The sequence below is a fragment of the Equus caballus genome, chromosome 10 (genome assembly GCF_041296265.1).
Source record: "Equus caballus isolate H_3958 breed thoroughbred chromosome 10, TB-T2T, whole genome shotgun sequence".
NCBI classification, from domain to species: domain Eukaryota; kingdom Metazoa; phylum Chordata; class Mammalia; order Perissodactyla; family Equidae; genus Equus; species Equus caballus.
The window spans coordinates 14,548,690-14,573,671 of NC_091693.1; the positions used below are offsets into that span (position 1 = coordinate 14,548,690).

Sequence of the window (24,982 nt, forward strand, 5' to 3'; positions counted from 1 at the left end):
CACGTGTGGCCACTGCTTGAATGTCAACTCTCCCATAGGGCAAGTTCAGCTGTTCCCAGGCCCTTCCCTATAATGTCATCAGGCCATAAGTATGTGTGGATGATAATTCATGGAGAGGATGGGAAAATAATTCAGTGCTCGGTTATGAGATTAGAGGGAGGGTTGGGTTTAGGGGGTTAGGAGGGGCTAAGAATCAAGGGGAAATGGGGTCATCAGGGAGAGCACGCCATACCAAAGGGCTAAGGGTAGCTCTAGCACCACGACCAAAACCATGTAGGAGGTAGGGGCAGCTCCAGCTTGGGAGAGAGGCCAATTCCCATTGCTAGAGTTCTCCATCACGGTAAAGACCCCAATATAGGGTGCGTGGTGCCACAAATATCTGGAAAGGTTGGCCATGCAGCCCTGAAGGTCCAGTGAGGAGGACAGCCCACCTAGAGAATGAAAATTAAGTCAGAGAACTCAAAGCACAGCCCAATGAAATTCCGAAGACCCAGGAATCCCAGACACACCCTCTCCCCACTCAGACCAGGAGCTCAGCCTCTTCCTCGCTCCTCCCCTAGACCTAGACATCTGGGTCCCCAGCCCCCTCCACCCCCAAACCTGTAAGTCAGGGCCTCCAGGCCCCTAACCCCTTCATCCTTGAGACCATCAGCACTCACCTCCCCTGAGATCAAGGGAACCACGGTAACAACGAATGGAGCCCTTAGGGCAGGTAACAGTTTCAGAGTTTTGTGAGCAGGATCCAAACAACTCACATAGGCAGGACACTGCAGGTCTCCTGGGACAGGGGGCAATTGAGAGCAGAGAGAAGGTTGGGGTGCACAGCTCTGCTCCTCCCTGCAGCCACCTTCTTTGAGCCGCGGAACCTCTTGTCACTGGGGCCCCATCTATGCGTGTCCCTGGTCCCACGCAGCCCGTTGGGATCCCACACCTGGATGGAGGATGGCATCCAACAGGACACTGCTGCTGTCGACCCTGTTGCACCCGCTGGAGGAGCAGAACCGGGCAGAGGAGGCGACGAGCATTCCGGGGGGCCCCGAGTGGACGGTGACAGTCGGGGATTCATGTGTCCCGATCTTGCTGCAGCCCTTGCTCCCCACTATGAGTGATCTGTGTCCTGAGGGGTGAGACAGTGAGAGCCGGGCTGCGGGAGGGAGGCTCCGAGGGAGGCAGGAGCTCAGCAGACAGAGGGTGAGTGAAGGTTCCCTGAGCACAAACAAGAGCACAGGTCCCCTGGAATGTGGGGAAGACGGTGGGGGGGGCCAGAGGCTTGGCCCTCCCCTAGCGCTGCCAGCTCTCAGTTCTTGTGCCAACGTCAATTCTCACCAGAGCCTCCCCTGAATACCCATTATCACCTTGCAACCTTCCCCTCACTCTCCCTCTCTCCTTTCCCTGTGGGATTTAGCTCCATAGCTCTTATCTGCACACCATATCTTGCTCTCTGTTTTTGGCCATGTTTCTGTTTCCCCCTGGCTTATAAAGCTGCACAAAGACAGGTGCAGTGGGATCTAGGGTGCCTGGCACACAGCAGATGCTCCATAAACCTCAAATGAAGCCCTTGGGTCCCCCTGTGCCAGCTCTGCTCTCAGCCCTTTGCATGGACTATCGAGTCTATCCACACGACCACCCAGCAAGGTATGTAGTATTATTGCCCACAATTTCCAGACGGGGAAAACAAGGCACAGAAAGAAGAAGAGCTGGCTTTAGAGTTCCAGGTGTGAAGGGACCTGGGCAGGAAAGCAGGGACAGAATCCAGGGTGGGGAAGCCTGGGACCCAGCGCAGGGGCCGTACTTCTTTTGCAGCCCACACACATACGTCTACCAGCAGAAGCGTCTCCTGACAGTTCTCTCCAGCATCGCACTTCCTGTATCCACCTGCGATCCATTCGACGGGTGTCTGAGCCGAGTTTGGCTGCATCCTCACCATGACTCCCTGTTGACAGATCAGATTAGCTGGAGAGAAGCAATCACCAGGGTCTGGAAAAGCCGGGGAAACAGCGGTGTCTGTCCCTCCAGGTCCCAGGCTTGGAGGTGATCACGTTCTTGAGTCGCACTCTAGATGACCTGGCCGTAGAGTCCTTCAATGTCAGATTTAGAAGGGATCTTGGAAGTCTGAGCCCTACCTCCTTTCTTTGTCTTGTTTTTGCTCAAACATCTGCAGGGACCTCTCCCAATCTCCTGGAGGAAGGCAACTCCTCCCTTGGGAGTGAGAGAGATGGAGGGCTCCTTCTCAGCCTGAGCCAATTTCCACTGTCCTCGCTGGGCCTCAAGGCCCTCATCCAGGTAATGAGGAGGGTAGCGTGACACCATGTATTTCTTTTCCCTGAGGAACCACATGTTCTAAACAAAAAGATGCAAAGGCCTGCTGTGCACTGAGCATTTACTACGAGCCTGGCTGTCCTGATTGCTCCCTGGATTAGCCCCTTGACACCTCTCAAGGAGCTTTTGTGCCTCGATCACTTTATTTCCCCACAGCAACCCCCAAAGGAGGTCGTGTTATCATCACCACCCCATTTCAAGACAGGAAACAGAGGCAGAGGAGTTGTTAAGTAGCTTGCTCGATGTCCCACCACCAGTCAGGGTCCGAACTGGGCTCAGATCTCAGGTGTTCTGGCCCCTTGGGGTGAGTGATGGGGAAGAGAGAGATCAATGACCGTCCTTGCCTACCTCAGACCCTGTGGCCCTCAGGAGTCTGCGTGAAAACCACAAGCCCAGATCTTCTCTCAAGGCCATCACATGGTCTGCTGAGATGCATCCACTGAGGCAGAAACTCAGCATCCATAAACATAGGTAACATTCAGGACAGCCCTACGAAGGGGGACCGCTCATTTCCTCACATCACAGACGACAGAATTACGGCTCCTGCTACCCTCCTCCCAGCCTTACTCTGCTCTCCCCATCCCCATCTTCCCCACCTTGCTCAATGGCAGCTCCTTCAACAGTTTTCAGGTCATTCCTGACCATCCCCTCTCTCTGACACCCTGTGTTGGACCCATCAGGAAATCCTGTTGTCTTAAACTGCAAGATACCCCCTGAACCTGACCAGGTCTCGCCACCTCTGCTACTTCCATGACGCCCCTGGCTCTCACCTGCTTCCTCCTGGGTCTCCATGGGGGTCCCCTCCTCCACTCCTACCTCCCCCTCACTCCATTCTCCACCCAACAGCCAGAAGGATCCCCATAAAGGTAAGTTGATTCATGTCACTTCTCTTCTCAGAAGCCTCCAATAGGTCCCCATCCCACTAGAATCGAATTCTAAGTCCTTAAATTGGCCCCAAGGGCTCTAGGTGATCTGGCCTCCCCCTCCCTCTCTGTCTCTCTGTCCTGCTCTGTTCTCCGTTGATCACATTGTTGGAGCCACGTTGGCCTCTAGGCTCCTCCTTGAACACACAGCAGGCATATGCCCACCCAGGGCCTTTGCATACACTCCCTTGCTCCTGACTCTCTGGAATTGTCTCCTCCCTCCTGAATTGCTTGAAAGAGGCTCAAAGAGGTGGTGATCCTCAACAGCTGGTTCAGCGGCAGAGCTCAGATGGGAGCCCACGTCCCTCTAATTCAGACTTTAAGCTCTTAACTGTTGTGCTTTCCTGACTGTGCTGCCCCACTCTTCTCCCTGGGACCACTGCCCAATTGTTTAGGGGTGGTCAAGGAGCTTCATGTTCCAGCCCTTTCATTCTTCCTCAGCTTGGGGTCCTGCTGTGGCCCATCTTGGGCAGCCTGTGCACTTGTCCCAGCCCTCTGCAACCCTATGCCTTCTCAGGGGCTGCTCTGGCTCCAGGAGTGCCCTTCTCTCCTCCACATATTCCCTGACCTCTTGTCGTACCCAGCTTCTGATGCCTGGTCTTGCCGATGGTCAGGAAATACTTGCTAAACTGCTGAGCTGAGCAGATCCAGGGAAGCCAAACACATCCTCCAAGATCTGGTTCCAATGTCGAAAGCTAACCAAACATGGATTGTGATAGGAATATTCATTTGTGGCATAAAAGCTGTGTTTCATGTGACATGTGTGTGGTGTGTGTAGTGTACATGTACGGAATGTGTGCAGAGGTGTAGTATTTGTGTGGTGTGTATGGGGTTTGTGATATGCATATGTCATGTTTGTATGGAGTGGGTAGTGTGTGCGTATGGAGTGTTAGGGATGTGTGGGGTATGTGTGTGTGTAGTGATACTGTGTGTGTGATGTATGTGGTATGTGTTTGTTGTGAGGGAGTGGCATGCTGTGTGTTCTGTGTGTCTGTGTTTTGTTTGTATGTGGTATGTGGTGTATTGCGTGTGAGGTGGGCGGTCTGTATAGTGTGTAAGGTTTGTGGTGTGTGTGGTACATGTGAGGTGTAAGGAGATGTGTGTGTGGTAAGGGATGTGTGGTGTGTATGTGGCATGGTGTGTGTGTGTATTGTGTGTTGTGTGTGTGTGTGTGTAGCGTGCGTTCTGTCTGAACTGTTTCTGAAACACCTTCTGGATTACGAATGTCAGCTGGTCCCAGCAATGAGTGTTGGACAACTAAACCAGCATTAATCAGAAGGAGAGACTCAGACTCTGCCCCTCCCTGCTCAGCCCCCTTCCGTGGCTCCCCTGCCCTCAGGAGAAAGGCCAACTCCTCAGCCTGGCCTTGTGGGGACATCACCAGGCCCCCACCCACCTCTCTGGTCCCCCACCAATATCCATTCCCAAGATACAACAGTTCATTTCTTGGCTCCTTGGCCTTGCCCGAGCTCTTCCTTCTGCTTGAAATGGTTTTCCCTTCATTGCCCACACCCACCACGTCCACCCGGAAAACTTGTAATCACCCGAGGCCCGGCTATATCCCGTCCTCTTGATGAGCCATCTCAGGCAGAGCCAAGGATGCCTTCCTGAAAACAGCAGGCTCAGCCCACCTCCAGACCTTTGCACATGCTGTTCCCTCTGCCTGCTCCTGACCTTTTCCTCTTCTACAAATAAACTACAGCTCATCTTTAAAACACAGCTCACAGGTCACCTCCTCTGTGCAGGCCTCCTTGATACCAACCCCCAGGAGATAAGTATTTTCCCTCCTCTGAGCTCCCCAGATCCCTCATCCCTGTGACCATCTGCTGTGACCACCTGCTCTGTGATGTCTCCCCTCTTAGTCCTGGAGGCCCTTTGGGCAGGAACAGGGTCTGAGTCCTCTGGGGTCTCCACAGGAGACCTTGGAATCCTGTATGAACTCACTTCAGCAAATAAATCCCGGGCACCCATCCTGAGCTAGCTCTTGTGCTGTCCACGTCTGGAAACCTCGGGTCAGTGACGTCCAGGCCCTGTCCTCAGGCCTCCAGTCCAGCCAGAGGCATCCAAGCACAAAGAGGAAAGACTGCTGAACTCACTCAGTGACTTCTCTGTGTAGTGGGGCACCTGGGAAGATCAGTGAGCTCCACGGGTGTGAGCTCATTGCCTCCCTTCCTTTGCTTTAAAATGTATGACCCCATAGGCAACAGTACTTCGTAGCATATCACAGCCAAAGAAGAGACATTTTCAAAGTTGCTGAATGGCAGAGTTGACAGAAGCATTGAGTACCAGGAGGCCGAATCAGAGACCACAGTTTGTATCTACCCCTGTGAGGACAAAGCTCAGTGCCCTCCATGCTGGAGCGTGTCCTTTGTAGCACTGCCATAGCATGATGCCATAACAGATTAGTGTTGGTCTTTACCTCTGTTGCTTTGGGCACTGAGAACAGTCAACAGCCAGGTGGGCCTTGGGGAGAGTTGCAGACCCATTCCAAATCTGGTCTGTGCTTTCTCTCCTCTGTAAACAGATCACAGGGAATTCCCATGAGCCCAGAGTTTGGGTGGAGAAAGAGGCAGGAAGAACAGCTGCCGTGGGCGTCGGAGCCACCTACTGGGGCTTTCACCTGTGCCCTGCATGCCTGCTTGAGCCTGATCCCACACACAGCTTTTTAGTAGACGACAGATGCTGCTGTGCATGCCCACCGTTGTTGTTTGGAAGCTTGACTACACCCAGTAGGTGATGTGCAGTTTAGGTCACAATGCCCTTTGTGTTTGCAGCCGGGTGCCTTTAGCTTGCAGTGAGGGCCCTCCTCAGGGCTGCATATGGCAGACGTCTCACTGTAACTTCACATGGCTGAAAGAGAGCTAGCTACCTCTGGCTTCTACCTGTAAGGATGCTGTGATGGCTAATTTTACGTTCAACTTTATGCTAAGGGATGCCCAGACAGCTGGTAAGACATTACTTCCGGGTGTTTCTGGGAGGGCGTTTCCGGAAGAGAATGGCATTTGACTCAGTGGACTGAGTAAAGACGGCCCTCACCCGTGGGAATGGGCTGCTTCCAATCCATAGAGGGCCTGAACAGAGCAAAAAGGTGGAGGAAGGAGGAATTTGCTCTCTGCTTGGGCTGGGACTTCCATGTTCTCCTGCCCTTGGACACCGACCCTCTTGTTCTCCGGCCTTCAAACACGGACTGAGAGTCTCATCATTGGCTCCCCTGGTTTCAGGCCTGAGCTTTGGACTGGCACTCCACCACCAGCTTCCCTGACAGCAGATCCTGGCACCTCTTAGCCTCCATAATTGCATGAACCAATTCCTCATAATAAATCTTTCCACACACCTCTATATATCCTGTTGGTTCGGTTTCTCTGGAGAACTCTAAGACAGGGCACTAACCCTATTCTCAAGGCTCCACCCTCGGAACCTAATTACCTCCCAAAGTTCCCAGCTCCAAAAACCTCCACACTGGGGTTAGGGTGTCAACATACGAATTCTGGGGGAACACAAATATTCAGCCCAGTGCACCAGGCATCAGATTCCACTGGGGCCCAGTGACAAGCCTGGAGAGCTTTCCAAATGTTGGAGTGCTACGTGCAGAAAGAACCATGGATTTTCTCCAAAACCTGGAGTTCTGCACTGTGGTTCTCTTACTGGAGCTTATAAGATGTTTCATACCAAATGTGCTCGGTTGGAAACATCAATGTTAATATCTAAATATAATCACCTAGGAGTTATTTAGAAGAATATTTTAGTGTTTCCAAGTGGACTATTTTGGTGGGAGGAGGCTAGGGTTAATTTCTAGTATAATTTTTTGTGATTTCCATGGTTCGTCCTTTTTCTGATTTATGGCTCTTTCCCACATGACCTGTCTTTTCCGGTTGCCCCTATTTGGCATTAAAATGTATCCGCATTTATCAGCACAGGATTTGCTTCTTCAGAGCCAGTGTGAGGGTTGGTCAAGTCTGAGTTCCTCTTACAGCAAGGAAGGTTTTTGCCCAATTGTATTGGCGAAACCAGGTTACAAGAGTCTAAAATCCATTGCAAGCGACTGATCCATTGCAAAAATACCAACTGTTGGCTACTCCAGAAGAAAAAAGCACTGGAATTGAGATTTCTTTTTGTATTTGCAGACTTTTATTGCTAAACCTGCCTGGCGTCCCTCAGGCTAGATTTACAGCATTTGATGCAATGCACCACTTTTCTCTTGCAATAACCCCTGTAAGGGTCAATACAAATTGAAAAAGCAAAAAAATTTATCTTTTCCGTGGAGCAAAAAGGGAAAGACAGCCCACTTTCTTCAGAAAATGTATAATTATAAATTCTTTCTCTGTCCCTTTGAGATGTATGGAAATCTTTAAAAAATGTAAATAAGCCCCTCGCCAGCCTTACAACCCAGGGATGTCTTTCTCAAGTACAGGAAAGCCATCTCTTTGAAATGCAATCAGCAGGGAAGACAGCACCCTGTCTCCCAGCTTCTGGGGAGGGCAGGAGCCTAACTGAGGTGGACACCTCACTCCTGGTGCAAAATGACCTCCAGTCGTAAAGGGATGAGCAGGTTATTCTTCGTTTGGATAAAGTCAGTTAACTAACACAGATGGTGGCCCCAATTACCAGATGAATTTAGAATGAACTCAGTGTGACCAATGGCCCCATCAAGTCCTCCTACATGAGGACTCGTATTGTTTACCTTGAGAACACGTGTGTGAGGGGCAGTATCTGCCTGGGTAGATAAGGGGTGAGCTGTCCTTCTGTCTTTGCGGTTCCCTAGCGGATTGCCTGTGGTGCACGTCACATTCTGGTTTAATGCTCATTCAGTAATAAAACTGTCTTTTTTGTCTTGTAGCCGTGTGGAGAGGTTTTCGATCACGGAGAAGACCCCAATATTGCGGATATGGTTCAACAGATATCTGGAAGGTTGGGCCATGCAGCCCTGCAGGTCCAATGAGGAGGACAGCCCACCTAGAGGATGAAGATTAAATCAGAGAACTCAAAGCACAGACCACTGAAATTCCTAAGACCCAGGAATCCCAGATGCGCCCTCTCCCTGGTCAGAGCAGGAGATCAGCCTCTTCGTCCCTCCTCCCTTAGACCGGACATCGGGGTCCTCAACCTCCCACCCCCAAACCCATGAGTCAGGAACTCAGGCCACCTCCAACCTCAGGACCAGTGAATCCAGATCCTAATCCCGTCATCCTTGAGACCATCAGTACTCACCTCCCCTGAGATTTATGGAACCACGGTAACAACGAATGGTGCCCTTGGGGCAGGTAACAATATCAGAGTTCTCTGAGCAGGATCCAAACAACTCAACACAGGCAGGACACTGCAGGTCTCCAGGGACAGGGGGAGCTGGGGAGCAGAGAGAAGGTTGGGGTGCACAGCTCTGCTCCTCCCGGCAGCCACCTTCTTTGTGACCCGGAGCCCCTTGTCTCTGGGCCCCATCTCTGTCCCTGGTCCCACCCAGCATGCTGGGATCCCACACCTGGACGGGGGATGGCGTCCAACAGGACACTGCTGCTGTCGGCCCTGTTGCACCCACTGGCGGAGCAGAACCGGGCGTAGGAGGCGACGAGCATTCCGGGGGGCCCCGAGTGGACGGTGACAGTCGGGGATTCATGTGTCCTGATCTTGCTGCAGCCCTTGCTCCCCACTATGAGTGATCTGTGTCCTGAGGGGTGAGACAGTGAGAGCCGGGCTGAGGGAGGGAAGCTCCGAGGGAGGCAGGAGCTCAGGAGACAGAGGGTGGGTGCAGGTTCCCTGAGCACAAACAAGAGCACGGGTCACCTGGAATGTGGGGAAGACAGTGGGGGGGCCAGAGGCTGGGTCCTCCTCCAGCGCTGCCAGCTCTCAGTTCTTGTGCCAACGTCACCTTTGCAGCAGAGGCTGCCCTGAGTACCCATTATCACCGTGCAACCTTCCCCTCACTCTCTCTCTCTCCTTTCTCTGGGGGATTTCGCGCCACACCTCTTATCTCCACACCATATCTTGCTCTCTGTTTTGGCCATGTTTCTGTTTCCCCCGGCTCATAAAGCTGCACAAAGGCAGGTGCAGTGGGATCTAGGGTGCCTGGCACACAGCAGATGCTCCATAAACCTTGAATGAAGCCTATGGGTCCCCCTGTGCCAGCTCTACTCTCAGCCCTTTGCATGGACTATCGAGTCTATCCACACGACCACCCAGCAAGGTAGGTAGTATTATTGCTCCCAGTTTTCAGAAGGGGAAAACAAGGCACAGAAAGAAGAAGAGTTGGGTTTAGAGCTCCAGGTGTGAAGGGACCTGGGCAGGAAAGCAGGGACAGAATCCAGGGTGGGGAAGCCTGGGCCCCAGCGCAGGGGCCATACCTCTTGCACAGCCCACGCACCTACGTCTACCAACAGAAGCGTCTCCTGACACATCTCTCCAGCCTCACACGTCTGGGACCCTCTCGCGGTCCATTCGACGGGTGTCTGAGCCGAGTTTGTCTGCAACTTCACCATGACTCCCCGTTGACAGGTCAGGACAGCTTGGTTGGATGAAGCAGGGTCTGGGAAAGCCATGGAAACAGCCGTGTCTGTCCCTCCAGGTCCCAGGCTTGGAGGTGATCACATTCCTGAGTCACACTCCAGGTGACCTGGCCACAGAGTCCTTCAATATCAGACTTTGAAGGGACCTTGGAAGTCTGAGCCCTACCTCCTTTCTTTGTCTTGTTTTTGCTCAAACACCTGCAGGGACCTCTCCCAAGCTCCTGGAGAAAGGCAACTCCTCCCTTGGGAGTGAGGGAGATAGAGGGCTCCTCCTCAGCGTGAGCCAATTTCCACTGTCCTCGCTGGGCCTCAAGGCCGTCATCCGGGTAATGAGGAGGGTAGCGTGACACCATGTATTTCTTTTCCCTGAGGAGCCACATGTTCTAAACAAAAAGACGCAAAGGACTGCCGTGCACTGAGCATTTACTACGAGCCTGGCTGTCCTGATTGCTCCTTGGATCAGCCCCCTGACACGAGCCGAGGAGCTTATGTGTTTTGATCACTTTATTTCCCCACAGCAACCCCAAAGTAGGTGGTGTTATCATCATCACCCCATTTCAAGATGGGAAACAGAGGCAGAGGAGTTGTTCAGTAGCTTGCTCGAGGGCCCACCACCAGTCAGGGGACTCAGAACTCAGGCGTTGTGGCCCCTTGGGGTGAGCGATGGGGAAGACAGGAATCAATGACCGTGCTTGGCTACCTCGGCTCCTGTGGCCCTCAGGAGTCTAGTGTGAAAACCCTGAGCCCAGATCTTCTCTCAAGGCCATCACAGTGAGTTGTCCCTTGAGGCAGAAACTCCCGGGCTGATGACGCAGCATCCATAAACATAGGTAATCTTCAGGACAGCCCCATGACGGAGGACCACTCATTTCCCTACATCACAGACGACAAAATCACAGCTTCTGCTGCTTTCCTCCCAGCCTTCTCTGCTCTCCCCATCCCCATCTGCCCCACCTTGCTCAATGGCAGCTCCTTCCAGCAGTTGCTCAAGACATTCCTGACAATCCCCTCCCTCTGACACCCTGTGTTGCGCCCATCAGGAAATCCTGTTGTCTTAAGCTGCAAGATACCCCCAGAACCTGACTAGGTCTTGCCACCTCAACAGCTTCCAAGATGCCCCTGGCTCTCACCTGTTTGCTCCTACGTCTCCATGGGGGTCTCCAAAATACTTGCTAAACTCCCACCTATCCCTCACTCTGTTCTCCACACAACAACCAGAAGGATCCCCATAAAGGTAAGTTGATTCCTGTCTCTCCTCTGCTCAGACCCTCCATAGGTGGTCTGAATCCCATCCGAGTCAGAATCGAATTCTAAGTCCTTAAATTGGCCCCAAAGGGTCTTGGTTATCTGGCCTCCCCCCACCCCCCCCCCCCCCCCCCGTCTCTCTGTCCTGCTCTGCTCTGCCTTGATCACATTGTTGGAGCCACACTGGCCTCTAGGCTCCTCCTTGAACACACAGCAGGCATATGGCCACCCCAGGGCCTTTGCATATACTCTCTTGCTCCTGACTCTCTGGAATTGTCTCCTCCTTCCTGAATTGCTTGAAAAAGGCTCAAAGAGGTGTTGACCCTCAATAGCTGGTTCAGTGGCAGAGCCCAGACAGGGAGCCAACATGTCTCTGATTCAGACATCAAGCTCTTTAACTGCTGTGCTCTCCTGGCTGGGCCGACCCACCCTTCTCCCTGGGAGCACCGCCCAGTTGCTTAGGGGAGGTCAAGGCCCTTCATGTTCCAACCCTTTTGTTCTTCCTCAGCTTGGGGTCCTGCTGTGGCCCATCTTGGGCAGCCTGTGCTCTTGTGCCAGCCCTCTGCCACCCCCATGCCTTCTCAGGGGCTGCTCTGGCTCCAGGAATGCCCTTCTGTCCTCCATATATTCCCTGACCTCTTGTCGTACCTAGCTTCTGATGCCTGGTCTTGCCGATGGTCAGGAAATGCTTGCTAAACTGCTGAACTGAACAGAACCAGGGAAGCCAAACACATCCTCCAAGAGATCTGGCTCCAATGTCGAAAGCTAACCAAGCATGGATTGTGATAGGAACATTCATTCGTGGCATAAAAGCTGTGTTTCATGTGGCATGTGTGTGGTGTGTGTAGTACACGTGTATGGTATGTGTGTGGGGGTGTAGTATGTGTGTGGTGTGTAGGGGTTGTCTGCAGTGTGTTATATGTGTATGGCATGTTTGTATGGTGAGTGTAGTGTGTGTGTATGGTACATGATGTTTGGTGTGTGTGTGTGTGTAGTGACACTGTGCGTGTGATGTATGTGGTATGTGTTTGTTGTGAGGGAGTGGCATGGTGTGTGTTCTATGTGTCTGTGTTTTGTTTGTATGTAACGGGTGAGGTGGGTGGTCTGTATAGTGTATAAGGTTTGTGGTGTGTGTGGTACATGTGAGGTGTAAGGAGATGTGTGTGTGGTATGGGATGTGTGGTGTGTATGTGGCCTCATGTGTGTGTGTATTGTGTGTTGTGTGTGTGTGTGTAGCGTGCATTCTGTCTGAACTGTTTCTGAAACACCTTCTGGATTACGAATGTCAGCAGGTCCCAGCGATGAGGGCCGGACAACTAAACCAGCATTAATCAGAAGGAGAGACTCAGACTCTGCCCCTCCCTGCTCAGCCCCCTTCCGTGGCTCCCCTGCCCTCAGGAGAAAAGCCAACTCCTCAGCCTGGCCTTGTGGGGACATCACCAGGCCCCCACCCACCTCTCTGGTCCCCCACCAATATCCATTCCCAAGATACTCCAGGTCGTTTCCTGGCTCCCTGGCTTTGCCCGAGCTCTTCCTTCTGCTTGGAATGGCTCTCCCTTCATCGCCCACACCCACCTCGTCTACCTGGAAAACTTGTAATCACCCGTGGCCTGGCTGTACCCCGTCCTCTTGATGAGCCATCTCAGGCACAGCCAAGGACGCCTTCCTGAAAACTGCAGCCTCAGCCCACCTCCAGGCCTTTGCACATGCTCTTCCCTCTGCCTGCTCCTGTCCTTTTCCTCTTCTTCAAATAAGTTAGAGCTCATCTTTAAAACACAGCTCACAGATCACCTCCTCTGTGCAGGCCTCCTTGATACCCACCCCCAGGAGATAAGTATTTTCCCTCCTCTGAGCTCCCCAGACCCCCTCCCACACAGCCCTGTGACCATCTGCTCCGTGACGTCTCCCTTCCTAGTCCTGAGCAGGGATGGGGTCTGAGTCCTCTGGGATCTGCATGGGAGACCTTGAATCCTGCATGAACTCACTTGCAAATAAATCCCGGGCACCCATCCTGAGCTAGCTCTTGTGCTGTCCACGTCTGGAACTCTCCGGTCAGTGACGTCCAGGCCCTGTCCTCAGGCCCCCAGTCCAGCCAGAGGCATCGAAGCACAAAGAGGAAAGTTTGCTGAACTCACTCAGCTCTTTTCTTAAAGTTGTAGGGTCAGGGTGCCATGGGCAGACAAGGAAACTGAGGCTCAGACCGGGACGGCACTTCTTCCCTCTCTGAAGTCCCTTGACCCCTCCCTGCATGCAGCGGCCATTCCCATGGAGACACTCCAGGCCACTTTCAGTCTGCCCCTTGAGTGGTTTCCGTGAGGAAGTGGGGACCCCCCCAGTGTCCCCATTTGGCTCTTGCTTGCCCTGTCACACTGGGAGCACCCTCAGTGTTCTCTGGTCTTCTTCCCTAGGCAGCAGGGCTGCTGGGGTGCTCCAGGACCATGGGTGGGGTGGGTGTGAGTGGGGTGAGGTGATCGGGGAGAAGTGGGAGACCCAGGGTTACCCTAGGCCAGGGGTGTGGAGAATGGAATTGGAAGCAGTGAGTCACTCCCAGCATGAAAACCAGTGGGCGCTCCTGCCCTCACTTCCGCACTTGATGGAGAAAGTGGAATGCACAGCAGCCACCCTCTCCGCCCCTCTGACCACCCTCTCTGCTCTGGGGTTCCCCTCCTGCCTGGACAGGCCACCCTGACTTAGTCGGCCTAAACCTGATCATCAATTAAAACATCCAGCGGTGGGTTCCAGCCCTGAATATCTGTCGCCTGGACCATGTGCCCTCTCTCTCCCCTGCAACGGGACACCTCTTAGTGGCACCCCCATCGAAGTGCCTACCAGGAGAATCCCTCCGTTTGCACACCCTGAGTGAGGAGCAAACTCCTAAATTACTCGTGGGCACTGGCTTTGGTGGGATGTGTTCAGGTGTCCCACTTTCACAAGGGTCACAGTGCCCCAAGGCTGCAGTGCAGGGCACGGCCTCGTCTCCCGCACGAGGGACTCACCTTCATGGATGCAGTACTCACGCACAGTCAGGGCCCCAATTTTTTCAATGTTATTAAGCAGGTTGCAGCCTGCTTGAGACGTGCACCCCTGCACTCTCAGATTGGTGAAGATGCCCCCTGTGGAAAGGAGGAGAGAGGGAGAGAGGCAGATGTTCCCAGTGGGAGCATGCAACCTTCAGGGGAGGCGCAGCTCCACGAAGCTAGGCCCACCCTCCTCCAGGTCCCAGACCTCAGCTACCCTCCCTCCCAGAGACCCAGATCCCGGCCCTCAGACCTCCCCTTCAGTGCCCCCAGGGACCCCGATGTCCCGCCTCACCTCCCCTGATCAGGAGGATCCCGTTGTAGCAATGTGTGTCCCCAGCAGGGCAGGTCAGCTCTGTTGCAGATGCACAGCCTTCTGTGGACAAGCAGACTGGGCACCGCACGGACCCCGGGACTGGGAGGTGAGAGACGGAGAGAGAGGAAGAGAGAGTTCTGCCTTCAGATCAGGGGTTTTGTCTCCACCCTGCTTTTGCTTGCCCCAGAAATCAATCTCCCCAGTCTCCCCCAAAACGTGCCCTCCTCGGGCTCCTGTCATGCAGGCCTGGGGTGCAGGGAATTAGGGACTGTCCCTCTGTGCTAACCTCACCCCCTCAGCCCTGTCGCTCCCCTCCTCCCCACACTCACTTTTCCCTCCTCCTCCTCCCCCTCCTCCCTCAGGCACCTGTTGGGGGCAATGAGTCCCAGACAGGGAAGGTGTTGGGGACATTGTTGCATAAGTCCTTGTTGCGGCACACGTGGGTGTAGGAGACGATGGAGAGGCCGGGCCCTGCCCTGTGCTGGGTGACACGGGCCTCGTGATCTGCCTCCGGGGTGCAGCCCTTGCTGACCACCAGGTTCACATGGGGTCCTGGACCAAGAGAGGGAGGGAGGCCGTGGTGGGGTCAGGACTCCGGGTCTTAGAGAGACGGTCTATATCGTGGCCTGGGGTGGCAGACTGGACAGATGGTAACTGGGCACCCAAGACTTTGCCCCTGCTGGGGAGGGGACAGCTCCTATTAGGAGGGGATGGGTCCTCTGAGTTCCCATAGGGAATGCAGGGAGGGCTGGGTGCGGGGAGGGATGTCTCTACACAGGAGAGGGTGGGAGCCAGGCTTGGGGCCTACGGGGCTTTTCTCACCATTCTCAGTGAGCAGCAGTGTGTCTTGGCAACCCCAGCCATCCTCACAGACTTGCTGATTCGTCACCGTCCAGTGGAGGGGCATGTCCGATACATTCTTCACAGCCTCACCTGTCCCTAACTGACAGGTCAGGGCCTGCACTCCTGAAATGGGAAGAGCAAATCCATCTCAGCCCATCCTCCAGGGAAGTCCCCCCAGGTTGGGGTCCTCACTCACGGGGCAGCATGAGGGCGATGCCCAGGAGGGCCAGCAGCAGGGCAGGGCTCATGATCAGGGCAGCTGGACTCTCTTGCTCCTGCTCTTTCTATCAGGAAACCGACACTTTTTATATCTCACCCCATCCCAGGCAGTTCAGGAAAGGGGTGGGGAGGGGAGGGCCTTGCTAAAGGAGGCCTGGGCCCACCCTCTGAATCTCAATGGCTTAAAGGCTGAGAAATCTGTGTCCTCCCTCCTCCCTCAGATCAGGGACTGAGAAATCTGGGTTGTCCCTCCTCCCTCAGATCAGGGGTCCAGGCCCCCAGCCCCCTCCTCCCTCATACCCAGGATACAGGCCCCCAACCCCCTCAACAGTTAGAATCTGAGGCATCCTGGCCCCCAGGACCACTGATCCAGCCCTCCTGAGCCCAGCTATCTGTGTCCCCACCCCCACCGTGTTTCAGGGTAGTTTGTGTTGCGGTTTCTTCATCTTCATGGCAACCTGGCCAACTTCAGGTCCCAGGTGGGGAAATGGCCCAACTGCCTGTGAGGACATTGTGTGGTGGGTATTGGCAGGTCCCCACATTTTCTCTATCCTAACCTCTGCCCTCATGGATTCCTACTTCTCTTTTCTTTCTCTTTCCTTCCTACATTGCTTTCCTTTCTATTCCCTTTTTCATAAGCTTTCCTCATGCTTTTCTTCTTCTTCTGTTCTCTCTCCTCCAGCACAACATGGCCCATAGAGTTTACACTTCCCACCACCCGGGAGGGAGCTGAAGTATGCCAGGGGGCGGGGCTGGTGGTGGAGACTGAATATCTGTGAAGGAATTAGGTATTCTTTGACAAAGCCAAGTTTCTTTGCCAGAAACAGATGGGAGCAGTGGTGTGCTGGAAAACCAGCTGGTCAGAAAAACAGCCTCAACACACCCCGCCTTATAGTGTTGGCCCATTTCTGTGGTGTAATCGCTTCTAACACATCTGATTTTAAGCTACCAACGGTTTGACCACCAGCTCCCAACATTCCTAAATATTTAACAATTGGCTTTTGCGAGCCTGTGCCAACCAGCTCTAGCACACTGGGTAGGAGAGAGACAGGAAAGAATGAGGAGTATCTGTCGGTGACTGCAGAGCCTCAATGTGGGTATCTGATAAGGAGAGAGGAAAGGGAGAAAGGAGAGGATGAGAAAAATATAGAGAAGAAAGAGCAATGACTATGTGCTTCCCAGTTGCATATTTAGTTTTGACACTTTGATGTGTTCTGTTTTATTTGTGTTTGCAAGTTTAAACTTTGCCACCTAGGCGGAAACATGTTTCTCTCATCTCCCACTGCATCTACACCACTACTGTGGTAGACCGTATGTACTTAATAAATATTTACTGAACGAATGAATGGAGAGGGAAATATGGCAACAGAAGCATCACTACGTTTGTATAGGTTGTGCACTGTACAAACACCGTCCTTTCCCAACAGGGCACATTGATGCCGTCCGGAGTGGTGCCCTTTGGAGTTGTGTGTGCCCTCAAACAGTGTCCCTGGAGGAAGTAGGGAAAGAAGGGTGGGCAAAGAGGTACATAGAGTCATAGGTAGTCAGTTAAATGTCTTGTGTTAGTCTTACTTTTCCGAGGCTGGACTTCATGCCAGGCACAGTTCCAGTTACTGGGGATATAGGAAGAGCAAAAAGAATGAGGCTATTCCTTGTGTTGAGCTTGCAGCTTAGTGAGGGAGACAGACCCTAACAAATACATGAACACAGTAAAATGTTAGATGGTTCTGGCTTCTCTGCAGAGAGGGGAAACTAGGTAATGCGAAAAGAAGTGACTGAGCTGGGCTCAGGGAGGGCCTCCCTGAGGAGGTGACATTTGAGGCAAGAGCAGACTGAGAAGAAAGAGCCACCCATGGAAAGACATGCAGAAAGAGCATTCCAGGCAGAGGGAAGAGCAGGTGCAAAGGCCCTGAGGTGGGACCGTGCGTGGCTTATGTGAGGATTAGAGAGATAGCAGGTGGCTAGGCGATGGTGGGGGAGATGGAGAGTGATAGGAGATGAGATTGGAAAGGCTGGCAGGGCCAGCAATGCAAGACTAAGTCAGGACATTAAGGCAACCTTCCTGGGGGTCCTGCATCTTGCAAGAGGGAAATGCAGAGGCTAGGGGTGGGACTGTTTAGCAACAAGTCTGATAGTCCCCGGTGTGACACACTGTCTGCTACCAGGCTGATTCTGCTGCTTCCTGATTGTGTAGCCTTGGGTCACTGACGTCCCCTCTCCAAGCTTCATCGTCCTCCTCTGTAAAGTAGGTGTGATGGATATGTGCACCCTGTGGTCGTGGTAAGGAATGAGGGATATAACCCAAAGTCGATTCTCAACAAACAATAAAAATCATGAATATGATGAGCCCCCACTCTGTTCCAAGCCCTAGTCTAAGCACTGTGTGTGTTTCAACTCACTAAATCATGACCACAACTATGAGGGAGGTCCTATTCATAGTCCTATATTTTCGGTAAAGAAACTGAGCCCCAGAGGAGTTAAGTAACTTGCCCAAGGTCACACAATGTGGCAGAGATGACTGCCCACCAGAGATCCATGCTCCCTTCAGGGTGTAGAGATGTTACAAGGGGAGACTGCCCAGCCAGCGACTACATTTCCCAGCAACCCTTGCCTCTAGGTGAACCATGTGACTAGCTCCCACCTGCAAAGTGGGTGGAAACTGCCCAACTAGGGACTACATTTCCCAGCACCCCCTTGCCTCTTGTTGGACCAGATGACTAATTCCCACCAATGAAATGCAGGCAGAAATGACTGCTGTCACTTCTGAGCCTGAGTGGTTGAGAAGCAGGAGTGCCTTCTCCTTCCTCCATCTATGTTGAGTCCAAGGTGACCTTGGAGCCACATGCAAGACTCCGAGTCCTCGTAGACCTGATGTGCTAGGGGGTAGTCACACAATAAAGCAAACAACAACAACAATGATATGTTAGAATGAAATAAGGCATGCTTGGAGTGGCCTTTTTTCTTCCTTTTTCTTTAAAAGATGGTGTTCAGGGAAATCCTCTCTGAAAAGGCAACATTTAAGCAAAGCCATCAAGGAAGTGAAGGAACTAGCTCTGGGTCTCTGTGGGCATCTGAGCAGCAAGGAGGAGGCCCAGCTGGAGCAGAGAGAGGGAGAGATGAGAGCAGATGAAGTCAGAGAGAGAGGGGCTGGATGGTGAGGGCCTCCCGGGCCTTGTGGCCAGGACTGTGGCTTTATTCTGAGTGAGCTGGGCAGCCACTGAGGGTTCAGAGCAGAGGAGGGACGTGAGTGATGCGTGTTCTGTCAGGATGCCTGTGGTTGCTGGGTTGAGAGCAGAGAGCCCGGTGAGGAGGTGACTGCAGTAATCCAAGTGAGAGGTGGCAGTGGCCCGACCATGTGGGAAGGAATCAGTTTCTGGATCTGTTCTGAAAGTGGAGTCCAGAGGATTTGCTGAAGGGTTGGTTGTGGGGTGTGAGAACAAGAGAGGAGCTGGGAAAACTCCAAGGTGGCCCCTCCCGAGATGGGCAAAGAGTCTGGGGCAGCAAACTGAGATCAGAAATTTGGCTTGGGATCAAGAATCTGAGGGCATCTTGAAATGCCTTTTGGATATCAGCTGTCAAGTCATAGTTGGATGTCAGCAGTCAAGTCCGTTTTGTCCCTCTGGTTCACTGCAGTGCCTCCAGGCCCAGGACAGCGCCTTGTACCCATTACGCTTTTTGGGAATCAACAAATGAACAAGGCATGGACAATCAGAGTGTTTCCTGGACACTCCATGATGCGGGGTCGGTGAGCCGAGGAGTTGAAAGAAAGATTTCTTAGACTCTTAAGATCTGGCAGTAGCACTCTTTTATTTAGAGAATAGTGTAGCATGGGGACAGGACCCATGGGCAGAGCTTCTGCTGCCGCCGCTTCTGCTGCCCCCCGCTGGCATGGGGACAGGGCCCATGGGCAGGTAGAGCTGCTGCTGCTGCCCCCGCTGGCATGGGGACAGGACCCACGGGCAGTCAGAGCTCCTGCTGCCGCTTCGAGTTGAGGGTTAGTGCTAATTTTAAGGCATAGGTATGTAAGTCATCTGTTTACCAAGACAAAGGAAAGAACATGGAAAAAAATTAAAATGGTATCAGTGCAGGTGGGCTCTGGCCATTGGGTGGTCCCACAACTTTTAGATAAGAATCAAATGGGATTAAGTAAAGGTTAGAAAGGATAGAGGCCACCACCCTAAACCAGTTACATGAGATTGCCAGACAGCAACCAACTTAAGTTCTTGCCTTCCCCATTAAGAGTTTCTAGGGATAAGGTCATCTCTCCTCTTCTTCCTGGTACAGAGAGGGAGGCACCTTTTACAGATAGAGATTTACCTTACAAATGTAAATGTGTCCCAACAAGGGCAAGTTCCATTCCCCAGAGCCCCCTTCCCTGTCCCATTTTATCGAAAGCAATTAGTCCAAAACAATCCCGATGCCAAAGAGTCATATCTTGGGGTGGCCAATTTCAGGTCCCTGCAAGCTCATCCCCCCCTTCCTTCACAAATGCAAATGTCTCTCAAAAGGGCAAGCAAAATTCCAGTCCTCAGAGCCTGCTTCTCATCTGTAGTTTTAAAAACAACCAGCCTAAAATTCTCATCACCCCATACACAATATCTCTTACTGACTAAGAAAATACAGAGACACACAAAATTACCATGACTCCGGGACCCTGATAAACCCATTTTTTTGGTAAATCACATCAGGATCTCCATCGAGTACTCACACTGTGTGTGCTTGTGGAAGTAAATTGAGTTAAACGTAAAATTGCCTGGGTGATATGTATAGATTTACAGGCTGGTCCCTCCACTGCTCCTGGGATGAGAATCACTGCCTAAGGCCTATCTCTCTGAGAACAGAGAGAAGGAGACGGGGTGAAGGGTACCTGTCAAGGTGTGAGAGGTCTTAGGGAGAGAGGAGAGTGGAAACAAAGTCTTCTGAAACTCCCTGAGCACCTGCTATATGCAGATCACGCACATTATCATAATCACTTCTAGCATCACACCTGCCTGGTCATGTTTCACATGAGATGAAAGGGTTTTTTCTTCCATCAACAACCAATTCTCCAACTGGGTGTCCGAGAATTCAATTCAGTTCTGTCGGTGCAGACCCCCAGGTTGAAGGCTCAGTCCTGCAAGACTGCTCCACTTCAAATGCCAATTACAAACGGGGTGCCCAGGCCACCCACATGTCTGCCTGGTTGACTATAAATTAGGGGGTTCCCACAGCCCCACTCAGATTTTATCATTCTCTCGAATGACTCACAGAACTCAGGAAAGGGTTTTACTTACTATGACTGGTTTATTGTGAGGACACAACTCAGGAAGAGCCAAATGGAAGAGAGGCATGGGGCACAGTACAGGAGAAGGGGCATGGAGCTTCCATGGCGCCCCCTCCCCCCAGGCATGCCACCCTCCCAGCACCTTGATGTGTTTCCCAACATGGAAGCTCTGTGAACCCTGTCAGTTAGGGGTTTCTCTAGAAGTCTCGTTACCTAGGCTTGATTGGCTAAATCACTGGCCATTGGTGATTAATTCAATCTGTAGCCACTCTCCCTTCCCCAGAGGCTGAGAGGTGGGGCTGAAAGTTCCCAGGATCCAATCAAGACTTGGTCTTTCTGGTGACCAGCCCCCATTGTAGGCCCATCAACACTTACCTCATTAGAACAAAAGACACTCCTATCACCCTTACCAGTCAGAAAATTCCAAGGGTTTTAGAAGCTCTGAGCCAGGAAGAAGGACAAAGACCAAATATCTTTCTATGAAATCACATCAGGAAACTGAGGCTTCGTGAGGTGGGGTCACTTGCCCGGAGTCACACAAGCTGCAAATGGGAGAGCTGGGATTTGGACCCAGTCATGCAATATGTTGTCAGTTGGCACTTGGCATCTATATTCCCCCCATATCAGAAGAACCGAAAGGCCAATACTACCTTTTTTTCACCTCCTAACAAATGAGTTTCCACATCTAATTTAAATTCTGAGACACATTTGTGTGAGATTCAGAATGTGGAAGGGAGACAGAAGCCACTATTTCTGCTATTGGATTGGCTGATGTGTGGCAGACACAAGCTTTATGGGAAGACGCAGGTGTTTCTTTACTTCTGGGTGGGGGCTGTGGCAGTGTGACCTTGAAATCAGACGTCAGTGACAACTCCCTAACCTCCATTTCTCCAGCCTTTCAATTGTTTTAAAAGCACCTAATTCCCTATGTTAAAGACCTTTCTGATAGAAATACCTAGAGGGGTTTCTGTTTTCATGATGAAACTTTGAAAGGTACACCAGTTAAGCTTTTACCAATATCTATGGTGTTTTTAGCAACACATGGTAAATATGGCGGCCAGGGGTAGAAGTGAGAGAAAAGGGAGTAGTGGGGATCAGAGAGAGACCTTAGAATAAGAATGAGGGTTCCTGGGTCCTTGATATGAGTCCCGTGAAAATGGAGTTGGGGAGGGGAAGGAGGAATGGGAAGGGAGTGGGGCCAGCCTGGTGGTGCAGCAGTTAAGTTTGTACATTCCACTTTGGCGGCCCAGGGTTGGCCGGTTTGGATCCCGGATGCAGACCCATGCACCGCTTGTCAAGCCATGCTGTAGCAGGAGTCCCACATATTAAGTATAGGAATGTGAGCACAGATGTCAGCTCAGGGCCAATCTTCCTCAGCATAAAGAGGAGGATTGGCAGCAGATGTTAGCTCAGGGCTAATCCTCCTCAAAAAAAAGGGGGAAGGTAGGGATAGAGAGGTGGGGGTCTATCTGGAGATTCTTCTGCCTAGAGCTCTGGACAGAAAAGGCACAGCCCTGGAAGAGTGGTCCCCTAATCATATTGCATTCCTCCTCATAAAAGTTCTGTTTTAGAACCCACTGGGACTACCTGTCTGGGAGGTCTTCTAAAATTAAAGAAGAGGGCCAGCTGGTAGTGCAGCAGTTAAGTGCACATGATCTGCCCCCGTAGCCCGGGCTCCACTGGTTCAGATCCCTGGTGTGGAAGCCACGCTGTGGCAGGCATCCCACATATAAAATAGAGGAAGATGGGTACGGGTGTTAGCTTAGGGCCAATATCCTCACAAAAAGAGGAGGATTGGTGGCAGATGTTAGCTCAGGGCTAATCTTCATCTTGAAAATGAAAGTTAAGTTAAAGAAGAGCCTTCCCCAGGTGCTGAGGAAGAAAGGACCCCTAGGTTGATTCTCAAGTCTGCGATCTTGAGGCTGCAGAGCTGGCCCAAGGGCCACTACATATTATCTCCTATCCTTCAGGAAATGACTTCACCTTTATAAGTCTCAGTGTCCATATTTAAAAATGGTGACAATTCTTGCCTTGCAGGGAAGTCAAGTGATGAGGTTTAGAAATAGTGTGTATAGAGTGCCTCTCACCAGGCCAGCAGACCTGAGTTTGAAGTCCTGTCTTGTCACTCAGGGGCTGTGTAATAGTGTTGGGGTGGGGGCAGGAGTGGAATTTGGTGCTTGGTGTCATCTGTCCCCACTGGCATCTCAACACCCATGGTCCCTGTGTTAGCATGCTGGAGCTGCAGTAACAGTACCAGAAGCCGGGCAGCTTAAACCATAAGATGTTTATTCTCCCACAGTTCTGGAGGATGGAAGTCCACGATCAAGGGGTCAGTGCGTTTGGTTTCTCTCGAGGCCTCTCTCTTTGGCTTGCAGGTGGCTGCCTTCTCCCTGTGTCCTCACGTGGTTTTTCCTCTGTGCCCACAAATCCCTGGTGTCTCTCTGTGTGTTCAGATCTCCTCTTCTTATAAGGACACCAGTCAGACTGGATTAGGGACCATCCGAAAGGCTTCATTTTAACCCAATCGCCTCTGTAAAGGCCCACAAATACAGTTACATTCTGAGGCTCTCACTCGGGGGAAGAGCTTCAACATACAAATTTTGGGGGGCACAATTCATCCCGTAACAGTCCCCTCCCCTCAGAAAGCTAGATCTCCATTCCCACAGTGATGATGTCATCAGGGACCCAGAGCTCATCCCCTAGAACGCTTATTCTCTCAGAGAAGGGATATATGGTATTAACAGAGAAAAGGGTGTCCGCTCTTGGCTTTTGTGATTCAAATGTCTCGGCCCCCAGGAGAATGGAAAGACTTTAAACAAAAGTGTGAGGAAAGCAAACTAAGATGGCTAAAAACAAAGGAACTGACAACATCAGATGTCGAGGAAGAGCAACTGGAACTTTCCCACATGGCTGCCCTGGCCTTTGGCCTACTGATAGCATGACCTCTAATTCCCAACCTCCCATTAATATCCCCAAGTCCAACCTTCTTTATGAGCATGTGACCTAATGGCCTTTGATCCTAAGTATTTCCCATCCCTTCCAAATCTCACACACAGTTTATCACTTCATAACACTACATGAGAAGATTCAAGAGCAGCTGAACTCACCCTTTAGAAGAAGAAACTTTCAGGCAGTGGTCACATACGTCCGATGATAATGACACTATCTTTTTCTGCAATGAGAGGATTTCTCTATGTGATGGGAGGGCAGGAACCTAGAGATCTGGCATCAGGAGGAAAGGAAACCAGAGAGAGATTCCCCATTGCAGGCGCATCCTTCACTGATCTAGTGCATGTCTCCATTGGATGGAGCAATGGATGGTAGCAGAGCCTTCAGGGTGGGCATCACCATGACCTTGGAGGTGAAGGTGGACTTCCACCAAAGAGGCTTCTACTTAGCAGTCAGGACCCAGCACAAAAGCAGACTCATCCCACCTGAGTAACTTGAGAAGCGATTGAAAACGAGATAATTGACAAAAGTATGAGCCTGTTGAGGAAACACAAGGGTTAGAGCAGTTCTCTGGTGCCGATAGCACTGGGTTTTTGTTACCATCCTGCTGGAACATGGGGACATTGCATCACAGAAGAGAGACAGAGACAGAGACAGAGAGAGAACACTATCTGGAGAGGGCTGTCAGAGAGGAACTGAACTCAGGCTGAATAATCTGCCCAGCCCCACAGTGACCCTGTAAGGAGGGAGCTGGGGAATTAACACCCCAACCTCACTCAATGTCCTCTCTTTGGTCTCCTTTGACTGGACCCAGCTGGAAGCCAGGAGATTCCATTGACATAGTTCTCCTAGCTCTGCCACCCACAGTGCAGAGCCACAGGGAGAAGGGGAGAGACTGAATCTGGACAAGGAAGCAGAAAGTGTTCAGCACAGTCCACCCTTTTCTCCCTCAGAATCCACCCTTTTCCTTTGTCCAGATGAAAATCAGAGTCCTCTATCCAGAAGACACAGAATTCCCGTCTGTTACCTAATCACTGTAATGTGCTATGGACAATGAGTCAGACCCCCAGAGTGTTAGACGACCAGTTCTTCATATACCACAGTGAGAGGAGGATGGAGGAGGAAATCCTATAAAACAAAGCTGCGAGGGTCCTGGCTGTGGAGCTGGTGGTAATCAGAGCTGCCTTATTCTACCACCCGTTCCACAGTCCTTACCACCTGCCAACACCTAGTTTAAACAATTGTTGTGTGATGCAAATCTTCATTCTGATGGGAAGAGAGTGTTTGATGGGCTTGTCTTTATTGAGTTTCTACAGTCTTCCTCTGAACAGGGCCACTTGCCAATGGAAATAGGAAGATGTACGCACGAACATATCACTTGGCTGCCAGAG

At 51.9% G+C, this 24,982-nt stretch overlaps 1 protein-coding gene and 2 long non-coding RNA genes across 3 annotated transcripts; 1 reads left to right on the forward strand and 2 right to left on the reverse strand.

Annotated features, from left to right (window-relative positions):
* Nucleotides 1–6,012: 6,012 nt before the first annotated feature.
* LOC138915931 (uncharacterized) lies at nt 6,013–8,228 on the forward strand. Its single transcript, XR_011422434.1, has 2 exons — nt 6,013–6,189; nt 8,080–8,228. It is a non-coding gene; the product is annotated as an uncharacterized lncRNA (long non-coding RNA).
* On the reverse strand, nt 7,357–15,433 carry LOC138915930 (CD177 antigen-like). The gene is made up of 9 exons (XM_070224610.1): nt 15,357–15,433; nt 15,140–15,283; nt 14,684–14,869; nt 14,297–14,416; nt 13,981–14,097; nt 9,598–9,759; nt 8,719–8,904; nt 8,451–8,585; nt 7,357–8,195 (listed from the first exon to the last, which is right to left on the reverse strand). Exons 1-9 carry the CDS (start codon nt 15,406–15,408, stop codon nt 8,044–8,046), a joined length of 1,254 nt encoding a protein of 417 aa, XP_070080711.1. The 5' UTR covers nt 15,409–15,433; the 3' UTR covers nt 7,357–8,043.
* LOC138915934 (uncharacterized) lies at nt 10,439–13,051 on the reverse strand. The gene is made up of 2 exons (XR_011422438.1): nt 12,970–13,051; nt 10,439–10,612 (listed from the first exon to the last, which is right to left on the reverse strand). It is a non-coding gene; the product is annotated as an uncharacterized lncRNA (long non-coding RNA).
* Nucleotides 15,434–24,982: the final 9,549 nt, after the last annotated feature.